Here is a 13,759-nt window from a genome sequence, read left to right on the forward strand (position 1 = left end):
TGAGAGGGAAAGAAGAGAAAAAGAGAGTTGGTGAGGGGGCAATAAGAGTGTGGGTGAAGTGGAGAGCGAGGTAAGGAGGGGTGGAAAAAAAGTGACAGGAGCAGGAGGGAGAGAGATAAAGGAGAAAGAAGAGAGGGCAGAAAGCGTTGGATCCGCACAGATATCAGCTGTTCCTACAGATAACAGAGCCTCCCACCCCCTCTAAGCTCACAGCACGGCCCCCGGTCTGGTTACCTGCACCCCTCTTAGCTCAGAGCACGGCCCCGGTCTGGTTACCTGCACCCCTCTAAGCTCAGAGCACGGCCCCGGTCTGGTTACCTGCACCCCTCTAAGCTCAGAGCACGGCCCCGGTCTGGTTACCTGCACCCCTCTAAGCTCAGAGCACGGCCCTGGTCTGGTTACCTGCACCCCTCTAAGCTCAGAGCACGGCCCTGGTCTGGGTTACCTGCACCCCTCTAAGCTCAGAGCACGGCCCTGGTCTGGTTACCTGGTTATTCTTCAGCTTGTTCATACAGTCCATGAGAGCCGGGTATCCCCCAGAGAAACGCCACAGGTGAAACTGCCACGGAAAACTGAAGGTTAACGCCCTGTGGGTACCCACCAAATGTTCCACCTCCTCCCACCAGCCTTGCACCTTCACCTGCCTGGTCCTGCTCCCCGTACCACGTGTTCCAGTTGCCCACCAGGTCACAGTGGTAATCGGGGTCCTGATGCAACTTGGGCAGCACCTCCTCTCTGCATAAACACAGGACGTCCACCAGATAAGCCATGGGATCCACAATAGGGAGGGACAAGTGAGCAGGGCCTCAAACGTGCCCCGAGCAAGTCTTCCCTACCCACTCTGAGGCAGCAAGCAGGCCTCTCCCACCCACCCCACGTGCACCGAGCAGGTCTCCCCTACCCACCCCTGAGGCAGCGAGCAGGCAGCTCTCCCACCAACCCTGAGGCAGCGAGCAGGGCCTCTCCCCACCCACGTGCACCGAGCAGGGTCTCCCCTACCCACCCCGAAGGGCAGCGAGCAGGCCTCCCCTACCCACCCTGAGGCGGCAGAGCGAGCAGACCTCCCCTACCCACCCTGAGGCAGCGAGCAGGCCTCCCCCTACCCACCCCCGCGAGGCAGGCCTCTCCCACCCACGTGCACCGAACAGGTCTCCCCCTACCCAACCCTGAGGCAAGCGAGCAGGCCTCTCCTCCACCCACACGTGCACACGAACAGGTCTCCCCTCACCACCGAAGGCACCGAGCAGGTCTCCCCTACCCCACCCTGAGACAGCGAGCAGGCCTCCCCCCACCCACCCTGAGGCAGCGAGCAGGTCTCCCCTACCCACCCTGAGGCAGCGAGCAGAGCCTCTCCCACCCACGTGCACCGAAGCATGGCCTCCCCCCATCCAACCACAGGCCGTGAACAGGCCTCCCCCACCCAACGGACAGCAAACTAGGCCTCCCCCACCCATGGGCAGCGAACAGGACTCCCCCACCCACGGACAGCGAACAGGACTCCCCCCACCCTCCCAGGGGCAGCGAGCAGGCTCCCGCACCCCATGGGCAGCAAACAGGACTCCTCTACCCCCCCTCCCCCCCAGGGGGCAGCACAGACCTCCCCCACCCACGGGCAGATAGCAGGCCGATAGCAGGACTCCTCTACCCCCCCCAGGGACAGTATGGAGAATATTGAGAGGATTCTCACGTCAGTTTATTATAATCTTCCTGGCATTCTGGCTTCACATGATGAACTGAAAGAGACGAGAGAGGAATAAACGCTTTACACACACACAAGGCATCAGCTTCGGCCAATTCAGCGAGAGCCATTCAGGCCGATTAAATTACTATCCATCTCTATACTGTACTATGCACACGCACAAATAAAACTAAAAACATATACACAAACACACACACACACAAAATTAGAAACAAACACACACAAACACACACACACACACCACACGCACAGCTGAATGATGAATTTATATATTATTTTAAAATACCCCATTTTGCGTACCCCCTTTCAGTCTGGTCTCATAACGCTCTCTGAAATCATACAGGTCTATTTCCAAGAAATCGTAATGTCAAATAAATAGGTTGAGAACGCTTTAAAAAAAATAAAAATAATAATAATAATAATTCCCAACTGTAAATGATTTTTACAATTCCTCCCGGGTCTCTGCAGGTACGAAAGCTCAAACGATGAAGAACAGCAGGAGCGCAAATTTCATCAGGACATGGAAGAAAATAAAGACGCCCAATAGTGCAATATTGTCTGGTTCAACAAATAGAGTATTGATGAGGCCTCTATAGATTTTTCACTCGCGTATTAGACGTGATGATCAGGCAGTGTGCGGTTGTTAGAAGTTACCAACTTTTCTCCAAACAGGTTTACACAGGTATTATCCCATGGGAAGGGAGGGAAAATCCACATATAGAAAAAATAGTATAATATTGCTTTTATTTTATAAAACATAAAGTAATGCACTTACATAAGTGACTTTGGGGTGAGCATTTAGACCACCCTGGGTCAATTTGGATGAACAGCACTTTACACAGCAACAGCTTTTGCTTCACGGCCGATACAGCATCCGCTGGGCTAGAACAGCTGTTGCTGTTTAAAGTGCCGTTCGTCCAAAATGCTCACCCCAAAGTCACTTATGTAAGTGCATTACTTTGTTTTTTTTAAATAAAAGCAATATTATACTATTTTTTCTATATGTGGATTTTCCCTCCCTTCCCATGGGATAATACCTGTGTAAACACGGAGAACCTGTTTGGAGAAAAGTTGGTAACTTCTAACAACCGCACACTGCCTGATCATCACCTCTAATATGCGAGTGAAAAATCTATAGAGGCCTCATCAATACTCTATTTGTTGAACCAGACAATATTGCACTATTGGGTGTCTTTATTTTCTTCCATGTCCTGATGAAATTTGCGCTCCTGCTGTTCTTCATCGTTTGCGGTTTGGATTGGGATTGAGTCCTGTTTCAGGAGCTGCACTTTCTAAGGCTAGTATATATTTTATTTGTTTGCATTTTGTTAAAGTAGTGTTATTTGCACTCAATTTTCTCAATTCTGTTAATGAAAGCCCAAATGTATGTGTGCTGGGTATTGTAGGCCGTGTGCTATTTGTTTAGAGCAGGGGTCACAAACAGTTCTCAAGGGCCACAAATAAGCCAGCTTTTATGGATATCAGCACAAGTGGCTCAATCAGTGGCTCAGTCGAAGCAGGGATACCCATAAAACCTGGCCTGTTGGTGGCCCTTGAGGACTGCATTTGAGACCCCTGCTTTAGAGAAGAAAATGTCTCTAAAATTAACCCTTAGGGCAGTGGTCCTCAAGGAAACCCACACAGACCAGGTTTTAAGGATCTGGTCAAAATGATTGAGCCACCTGTGCTAATGTGAGGCTATCCTTAAAACCTGGACTGCGGTCCTTGATGACTGGAGCGACTGCCTGAGGTGCAATCCTATATATGCTGATGCGGCTGTCCTGGATGACACCCCACCCACTGACATCTATGGGGATTATCGTCCGAAAAACAGCCCAAACACCACTGTTTTCAGCTCCGGGGATCTCCGAGATACTTAGGCCGCGCTTATAGTAGCGGCTACGGCAACGTCACAGGTACTTGAAGTCCGTCGCGGGTGCCCATGGTGGGCGCGACCGGGACGGCGCTGCGCAGCGACCAAAATCACTGAAGTCTGTTGATTTTGAGTTTGTGTGCGGCTGCCGCGTGACGCAAGCATGACGTCAGCCAATAAGGGCTAACCACTCACGTGACGTCACGGGCCACCCCCCCCTGTCGCCCTCCTGAGGTCTCTTGCACCTCAGTGCAACAATCGTGTCCGGGTGACGTCAGCGGTCGCGAGCACGTTGCCGCTACTATAAGCGCGGCCTTAGAGGTGAAGTTACCAGGTTTAAATCTCCCCCCAGGGAAAGAGATGGCTGCCAAATCTCAGGCCAATAGGAAGCCACGGCATTATCGGTTGTGGCTTCCCATTGGACGGCCATTTAAAGACCCTGTAAAAAACAGGAAGTAATACTGGTAACGTGATCAGCAAGTATGTCAGAATTCAGGGCTTCCCGTGAGTGGAAAACAGCGCAGGTCAGTTCTGGAGGAACCCCCGGATCCAACCCTGTAAAGAATGAGGTTAGTTAGTCCTTTAAACCTGCTATTTGTTCCTAATGGTCTAGAACCCCCCTGCAGGCACCAGCAGAGAAATCACTATGATGGAAGGGAATGTGGGGATATTTAGGGATCGCTGCCCCCTCACACTGTAACTTGTACAGGCCGCTGGTCTCCCTCTTGGACAGCAGGTTGGAATGTGCATCTTTGCGGGGGTCCACCTTCCGAACGAACAGCGAGCGAAACCAACTGCTGTCCTGGGAATCTGACGAATACCTGAGTGGAGAGAGAAGCGTTAGTAACGGGGAGGTAACCTGCACTAAAAGATATACACTAATATCTCTCTCTCTCTATATATATATATATATATATATATATATATATATATATATATATATATATATATATATATATATATATATATATTATTCAATGTAGGATATATAGTATATGCAGACGGATTGATGTACTGAGAAATACACAATATATGCACACAGTGACATGCACTAAGGGATATACCGTATCTGCAGACGTGTGTATAACAGAAATAGCCGTGTTAGTCCAGTTGCGATAGTGCAGAATAGATGAGTTCTTCAGTATTAGGTGATACCTTTTTTTATTTGGACTAACAATTTATGTCATAGGACAAGCTTTCGAGAGCTCTCTCTATTGTTGATCTGAGGAAGAGAGAACTCTCGAAAGCTTGTCCTATGACATAAATTGTTAATCCAAATAAAAAAGGTATCGCCTAATACTGGGGGATGTGTGTGTGTGTGTGTGTGTGTGTGTGTGTGTGTGTGTGTGTGTGTGTGTGTGTGTGTGTGTGTGTGTGTGTGTGTATACATATACACACACACTGAGAAACAAGCAATAGATGCACTGAAGGGTATAGAATATATGCACAAAAATATGTGCACACTGTATGTAATTATGAATATGTACATTTATACAACGCTGACTGTATATAAAGCACTTTGAAGAGATAAATACGACACTGTTACAGGGGAATAGAACAGGAAACTGGTATAAGTGCAACAAATGTAAAAGTAAAGTTTGGGAGACAGGAGTCCCTCGCCCGCAGAGCTTACAATCTAAGTGCGGTGCTGGGAGGCTTAGGAGACGGTAGGAGAACTTGGAAGTGCACCTAAAGGGGTTAATGCAGATGTGTGCACGATCTGACACGCATGGAGGATCATGTACAGAGACAGCAAGGGGTTAACTCTCAGCAAGCAAAACCAACATGACCTTTATCCAACTCCACCTCCAGCACCAAGGGCCTTACAGGTCAGCAGAGGGTTCAGTTAGTGGGCTGCAATGCCCTGCAGAACCCTGACAGGTGCATACAAAAGATGCAATGATCTGCAGGCCCCAGACAGGTGCATACAAGAGGTGCAATGATCTGCAGGCCCCAGACAGATGCATATGTTCTGCAGGCCCCTGACAGGTGCATATAAGAGGTGCAATGATCTGCAGGGCCATGACAGGTGCATATAAGAGGTGCAACAATCTGCAGGCCCTTGACAGGTGCATATAAGAGATGCAATGTTCTGCAGGCCCCTGACAGGTGCATATAAAAGGTGGAATGCTCTGCAGATCCCCCCCTGATAGGTGCATACCAGCCCCCTGTCAGGTGACTATAAAGGTGCAATGCTCTGCAGCCTCTCACCCGGACGGCAACGGGGATAGGTGCACCAGGCCCGGGCCGGCGCTCCGGAGCAGGCCAGGGATCCGGGACACCCGAGTCAACATGTTCCCCGCAGCTCAGATACAGGAAGAGCTGAGCCGGCTGGGGAGGGGGAGGAGACTAAGCTAAGGAGGGGGCGGGGCTTGTGACGCACACAACAGTATGTGGGTGGTGGCTATTTTTTACTCATTCGCCTCCCGGCTGCAGCTATAGAGTAGCGGTTAACGCGCTGGATCTGCATTCCGAGGTTCATTGGTTCAATCCCCGCACATGCTGCTCTTCAATGTATAAAACAAGCTAGTCTTCTAACCTTAGCACATGATATTATTATTTTATTTACGTGGTGCAGTACAATGTAGGGTTAAGGCCTAAAACGCAACATAATATATGTGCAATATAAAACATAGTGCAGACCGGCCAAGTCACACGGTCCTGTAGAGTGACACGCTGGTTAATGGCTACGTCCCCAGTATCAGCTGCAGCGCACGCTATGGTATGCGCTACGGGGACAAGATCCGCCCATAAATGGGGCCAGGCCCAGTACCTGCCTGCGCGCGCGCGTGTAGAGATCGCGATGCGTGACCACATTTTGTCTTTACTGGTGGCGTCGGAGCGCTGGCAGCATGTGAAGGGGGCACATGGTGATGAATGATAATAACTATTTCATATAGCATGTTTCCCCCAATGGGACTCACAGTTACAGTGTATTGCGTGGTACGTAGCACATAAGAAGTTTTAGAGGCACAGGCCCTGCCCAGATGAATGTATAATCTGTGTCTATGGTGCCTGAGGCACAGGGAGGTAAAGTGACTTGCCCAAGGTCACAAGGAGCTGACACCGGGAATTGAACCAGGTTCCCCTGTTATTATTTACAGTCAGTGTCTTTACTCACCCAGCAGATCCTTCGTGGATCTCATTACATGGATTGTGCCAGGGTGGGTGGCAGGACCGCCGACAAGGGGGTTGATCTGGGACAGGTGTCCTGGGCCCGGTGGCTGTGGGGGTCCCGGTCGGAACTGCAAGTTGGGCCTGGAAGCCGGTCCTGTCGCCGCCGGGCTCTGGCTCTCCCCCAATTGCGGGCCTTCCTCACTCTGTCCCACGCCAAGCTTGTCCTTCCGTCACGCACTGGCATGAGAGGGAGGCTGGCGCGTGGGACAGAGTGAGGGAGAGCCGGGGCCTGCCGGCGACAGGGCCACAGCCCGGGCCCCCCACGGGGCAGCCACCGGGCCCGGCTTGACACAAGGTAGATAAATGTATTTTGGAAGGGGGGGGGGGTGTTTTGTAATATGCATTTCATTTATATGTATTGGGGGGGGGGGCGAGGGGCATCTTTAAATGTATTTGGAGGGGTGGGGGGTTTCTTTTATATGCATTGGGGGTGGGGGGCTTCTTTTATATATTGAGGGGGTGGGGGGCTTCTTTTATGTGTATCTGGGGGGGGGGCTTCTTGTATATGTATTTGGGGGGGGTTGGTATGTATTTTGTGGGGGGGATTGTCTGTGTCGGGGGAGGGAATGAGTGTGAGGAGGGGGGATTGAGTGGGGTAATTGATGGAGGAGGGGGGAGATTGAGAGGAGAGAGTGAGGAAAAGGGGGAGTGAGATGGAGGGGAGAGAAATACATGCGGGGTGGGAAGGGATTGAGTGCGAGTGGGGTAATTGATGGAGGGGGGAGGGAGTGAGATGAGTGAGGAAGAGAGGGAGTGAGACGGAGGGGAGTGAAATACATGGGAAGAGGGAGGGAAATAGAGGGGGCTCGTGAGGTGTGAAATGGGGGGGACTCCCAAGACGCCGACATATGGTGGGGAGGGGCGGTCATAACACTAGTCCTGGGCCCCGTGAAATCTGTCTGCGGCCCTGTCGGGTGGACACAAGGGGGAGGAAGGGGAGAAGTTTAAGAGGTTGGACGGTCTGATAGCGAAACAATTGGTCAAGAGCTCCCTGCTCCGAGAAGCTTACAATCTAAAAGGAATGGGGGAGTGATGACATGGATAGGCCGCACTGCATGGTATTAATCGGAGTGTTGTAATGGGAGTGCTGGGTGGGACATACACATACTTAGCTCCATGTAATGATACACACATACCCTCCGGCAACGTTCTCAGATTTATCATGGTAATCAACTAAGGCCCGTAATATAGTGGGGGCGCTTCCTGCGCTGTGCGCGCACGGCAGTTATAGTTGGCTGTGGTTAGCCAGCCATTGTATGCTAGGGCCGCGCGCACGGCAGTGAGCGCGGAGCCGGGCGATAGTGGGGAAGACTCAGAAAGTATTTGCGCCGCTGTAATGTATGTAATGTATGTATATATGTGTGTGTGTGTGTGTGTGTGTGTGTGTGTGTGTGCGTGTGCGTGTGCGTGTGCGTGTGCGTGTGCGTGTGCGTGTGCGTGTGTGTGTGTGTGTGCACAATGTTAATAAATATTTTATTCTTACCAGACTTTTCAGTCTTTTTTTTTTATTTTAAAAATATATAATAAATTGCACATATACATACATATACACACATATACATACACACACACACACACACACATATATATATATATATATATATATATATATATATATATATATACAAACACACAGACGACTGCAAACCTGTCGCTCCCGGCAGCATGGACCACCATACACACAAAAAGTGTGCGTCACGTGCACGCGCGTTCGCACAGGCGCGCCCGCACATACTATAGAACAAGCCTGACATAGTAGCGATTTACACATACATTTTTTTTTTAATTAGAATTGTTTGTTATTAGCAATGATTAATTAACCTTCTTTAAATTAAGCCCATTTGCAGCCAGATGGCCAGCAGTGTATGGCACAGCAGGCCCCATCTGGCAGTAAAGAGCTATATAATAGGGTTGCTGGAAATTATTGTAACTGTCACATTGTCTGGTGATCTGATTTTCATCTATCAATTGAAAGAACTTTAATCAAATTAACATCTTACCTGGTATGAGCTGAATAGGCAGGCCCTCCCTTAATTGTTAGTCAAGTGAATGTGTTTAACTATTTAAGGCAGTCTCTCTTGCCTGTGAGCCATATGGCTGTGTTAGGGCCGTTCTATAGTGTCGTGCCGCACACTTTTTGCGTGTATGCTGTGAGCGAGTGAGGTACTGTATGTATGTATATGTGTATGTATGTGTGTGTGTTAAATAAGTTTTGAAATAAATAAAGAAATACTTTAATAAATTGTTTATTAACATTGTACATACATACACACATATACATACATTTCAGCGGCGGTAGCGGCGCAAATTCTTTATTTTCTTCATCTTCCCCCCTGTCGGCCGGTTCCACGCACACTACCGTGCGCGCACGGTGTAGCAATCACACGCAGTATAGAACAGCCTTAACATCTTAAAGTGTCACATTGAAAGTGTCTCGAGTTAATTTTGGAGTTAAGATTAGAGGAAGATCTGGACTCTGCACAAAAACTTTGCAACTGTGGGAACTTGACTTTCTAGATGCTGTGATTATTTGAAATCTTCCTATCCTCCAATACCTGGACTGTCTCTCCTCCTTTATCTCACTATGCCCTCCCTATTGCTTTTTCTGTTCACTGGTTCCTCTCTCCTTTGTTAACGTCTCTGTTCTCTCCAACTTCCCCACTCCCCACTGCACCATTATTTATACACCTCTCTCCCAACAACTTCTTTACCCCTCAATAAAAAAACACCCACACAAATCCATTGAGGTGTGCTGCTACCCCAATTAACCAATGCTGCAGAGTTGATTCCACTTGATTAATAAGCATATGTTGCTATATCCGGAAGAACAGCTATACACAGGAGCATGTAAGCAAATAAACCCCTAGTTGGAACGTGGTTCTGGCGTTGCTGTAAAGGGTTGTCTGTGAGAGGTCGTGAAACCCACCCAGACCCCATAACAGCCTCGCAACTACATAACCCACGAACCTGGGGATGCTCCAAGAGTAATGAAATGAATAAATAAACTTACTTTGTCTTCTTTTTTCATCCGGCTTTTAGTCCTTGCGTGCACCAGGCTGAGAGGGAATGCAGATAGAAAGACCTCACCGGGGAGGAATAACAGCGGGCACGGCCGTGCAACAGATGACAAAGGCTGGGCAAAAAATCTTTATTCTGTCATGGAGGTTTAAAAAAGAGAGAGGGGAAAGCAACCCCCCGCACCTCTTACGCGTTTCACCCAAAGGGCTTTATCAAAAACTCTTTGTTAAAGCCCTTTGGGTGAAACGCGTAAGAGGTGCGGGGAGTGCTTTCCCCTCTCTCTTTTTTAAACCTCCATGACAGAATAAAGATTTTTTGCGCAGCCCAGCCTTTGTCATCTGTTGCACGGCCGTGCCCGCTGTTATTCCTCCCCGGTGAAGTCTTTCTACCCACACAAATCCTCTATTCACACCCTCTATCTACTCCTTCCTGCTGCTGGGGATCTCCCCTAATCCTGAAGCCAGACATACACACCTGATCACACCCACGCCTCCCTGCCATCTCTTCCCCTGCCAATTATTTATTTATAAAATGTTTTACCAGGCAGTAATACATTGAGAGTTACCTTTCGTTTTCAAGTATGTCCCGGTGTTAACCTTCTGATTTAATACTGACTAACCTTAAAACTCACCCCACAAATGAAGCATCCCAATAGCCCGTACTCATGGCTACTGTCCCACACCCACAGTCACTCCTACCACCCATTGTGGCCAAGCTCGGCCATCTACAGCACTTATTCCCTGAATAATGACTCTGCAAGTCTCCCGACATACCACTAAGGACTCGGGCATGGTGCCTCGGGCCGCGCTGATCCGCGCTCTTGCTCTGCCTCGCCTGCTCAAACTGGAGCATTTTTTGTGTCCTGGCAGGCGAGGCAGTGAGCGCGCTTTGGGGGCGGAGGCGTGGCGGGAGGCGGGGCTAGTCCCTCGCTCCCATTGGATGTGAGCGGTCACGTGACCGCTCCTCCGCTCCCCTGAGCAGCAAATTTTAAATTTGCCAGTCTCCTCAAAATACCTGAGCCTCCGCACGCGTGCGGAAGCGGCTGCTAAAGTCGCGCTGATGACAGATGCAGGGGGTAAGTGCATCTGCTCAGCACGGCCTCCTGTACTATGTCCCAGGCCTTAGATTGTAAGCTCCCCGGGGCAGGGTTTTCCTTTCCTAATGTCTGACTTTGCTGCGCTTATTGTATTATTATAATTCCCCGTACTGTATTCTTTGTGAAGCGCTGAGTCCACTTTTGGCGCTATATAAATAAAGATATACAATACAATTGTATCATATTGCATTGATAACACATTAATTTATTAAGTGATTTCTGTTCTGTGTAAATAAACAAATAAATTAAATAAAAGTAATTCTATGCCGCATGACATGCCATTAATCAAAATATTATCATTGTAACCAAAATCATTATAAAGCCAGTGGTAAAATGCAGAGGTAAAAGATTTACAACTAGAGGGTGGGGCAACGTAGAGTGACAGCTTCGGTGGCCAATTAGGAAGAGGATAGTCGGTATGCAGCAGTTACGCCTCAGCACACGTTGCCAATCACGCCCGCCGAAACAGCCAATCACTGCGCAGGATTTCCCGGAATTTGTAGCAACCTGGGTGGGGCGTGGGTGAGTGACGGTGGTGGCGGCCAATAGGAGAGAGAGAAGGGAGGGGCTGTTGTTTGTGGATGTGGGCCTAGCTGCTGAGCTCCGAGAGAAAAAAAAGCATCGGTTCTTTCCTGAGGGATTTCCCGTGCGCGGTGCGCAGGAAGGGCCGGGGGAGGGAGAGATGGGAGCCGCCAGGGTGTGAAAGGCTCGGGGCCTGGAGGTGATGAGAAAGCACGACAGAGAAGAGACTGCAAGGCCCGAGAGAGAGAAACAGCTCACCCCTTAGAGAGAGAGAAGGGTAGTCATATTAGCTTCTCCGAGAGAGAGAGAACCCATCCCTTAGAGAGAGAGAAGGGTAGTCATATTAGCTTCTCAGAGAGAGAGAGAGAGAGAGAACCCATCCCTTATAGAGACAGATAACCCGTACCTTATAGGGAGAACCTATCCCATATAGAGAAAGAGAGGGAAAACTTACCCCCTAAATAGGAAGAGGGGGGACCCATCTCTTATACTGTATTTAGAGAGAAAGGGAGAGCCTATCCCTTATATAGAGCGAAAAAGAGAGGGAGAACCTATCCCCTATAGAGTGAAGAGCGGGGGACCCCATCCCTTATATTTAGAGAGAAAAGGAGAACCTATCCCCTATAGAGAGCATGCTGTGATGGAAAAAGAGTGCAAGGAGATAAACTGCTTCCTGAGTGAGAAACAGATCCACTCTGAGAGGTAGAGAGAGGAGAGAACAGCAAGAGTAATGAAATGAATAAATAAACTTACTTTGTCTTCTTTTTTCATCCGGCTTTTAGTCCTTGCGTGCACCAGGCTGAGAGGGAATGCAGATAGAAAGACCACACCGGGGAGGAATAACAGCGGGCACGGCCGTGCAACAGATGACAAAGGCTGGGCAAAAAATCTTTATTCTGTCATGGAGGTTTAAAAAAGAGAGAGGGGAAAGCACCCCCCGCACCTCTTACGCATTTCACCCAAAGGGCTTTATCAAAAACTCTTTGATAAAGCCCTTTGGGTGAAACGCGTAAGAGGTGCGGGGGGTGCTTTCCCCTCTCTCTTTTTTAAACCTCCATGACAGAATAAAGATTTTTTGCGCAGCCCAGCCTTTGTCATCTGTTGCACGGCCGTGCCCGCTGTTATTCCTCCCCGGTGAAGTCTTTCTACCCACACAAATCCTCTATTCACACCCTCTATCTACTCCTTCCTGCTGCTGGGGATCTCCCCTAATCCTGAAGCCAGACATACACACCTGATCACACCCACGCCTCCCTGCCATCTCTTCCCCTGCCAATTATTTATTTATAAAATGTTTTACCAGGCAGTAATACATTGAGAGTAACCTTTCGTTTTCAAGTATGTCCCGGTGTTAACCTTCTGATTTAATACTGACTAACCTTAAAACTCACCCCACAAATGAAGCATCCCAATAGCCCGTACTCATGGCTACTGTCCCACACCCACAGTCACTCCTACCACCCATTGTGGCCAAGCTCGGCCATCTACAGCACTTATTCCCTGAATAATGACTCTGCAAGTCTCCCGACATACCACTAAGGACTCGGGCATGGTGCCTCGGGCCGCGCTGATCCGCGCTCTTGCTCTGCCTCGCCTGCTCAAACTGGAGCATTTTTTGTGTCCTGGCAGGCGAGGCAGTGAGCGCGCTTTGGGGGCGGAGGCGTGGCGGGAGGCGGGGCTAGTCCCTCGCTCCCATTGGATGTGAGCGGTCACGTGACCGCTCCTCCGCTCCCCTGAGCAGCAAATTTTAAATTTGCCAGTCTCCTCAAAATACCTGAGCCTCCGCACGCGTGCGGAAGCGGCTGCTAAAGTCGCGCAGATGACAGATGCAGGGGGTAAGTGCATCTGCTCAGCACGGCCTCCTGTACTATGTCCCAGGCCTTAGATTGTAAGCTCCCCGGGGCAGGGTTTTCCTTTCCTAATGTCTGACTTTGCTGCGCTTATTGTATTATTATAATTCCCCGTACTGTATTCTTTGTGAAGCGCTGAGTCCACTTTTGGCGCTATATAAATAAAGATATACAATACAATTGTATCATATTGCATTGATAACACATTAATTTATTAAGTGATTTCTGTTCTGTGTAAATAAACAAATAAATTAAATAAAAGTAATTCTATGCCGCATGACATGCCATTAATCAAAATATTATCATTGTAACCAAAATCATTATAAAGCCAGTGGTAAAATGCAGAGGTAAAAGATTTACAACTAGAGGGTGGGGCAACGTAGAGTGACAGCTTCGGTGGCCAATTAGGAAGAGGATAGTCGGTATGCAGCAGTTACGCCTCAGCACACGTTGCCAATCACGCCCGCCGAAACAGCCAATCACTGCGCAGGATTTCCCGGAATTTGTAGCAACCTGGGTGGGGC

General features: G+C 49.1%; 1 protein-coding gene across 1 annotated transcript in view; it reads right to left on the reverse strand.

Annotated features, from left to right (window-relative positions):
• The window catches only part of NIPSNAP1 (nipsnap homolog 1), a 103,750-nt gene extending 97,844 nt beyond the window's left edge, over positions 1-5,906 (reverse strand). The window contains exons 1-5 of the mRNA XM_075568864.1: positions 5,784-5,906; positions 4,266-4,393; positions 1,688-1,733; positions 641-735; positions 488-558 (exon numbers count right to left, since the gene is read on the reverse strand). Coding sequence (XP_075424979.1) covers positions 488-558; positions 641-735; positions 1,688-1,733; positions 4,266-4,393; positions 5,784-5,866 — 423 coding nt within the window. The 5' untranslated portion in view covers positions 5,867-5,906. The remainder of the gene's footprint in view (positions 1-487; positions 559-640; positions 736-1,687; positions 1,734-4,265; positions 4,394-5,783) is intronic.
• Positions 5,907-13,759: the final 7,853 nt, after the last annotated feature.

This window comes from Ascaphus truei, chromosome 13 (genome assembly GCF_040206685.1).
Source record: "Ascaphus truei isolate aAscTru1 chromosome 13, aAscTru1.hap1, whole genome shotgun sequence".
NCBI lineage: Eukaryota > Metazoa > Chordata > Amphibia > Anura > Ascaphidae > Ascaphus > Ascaphus truei.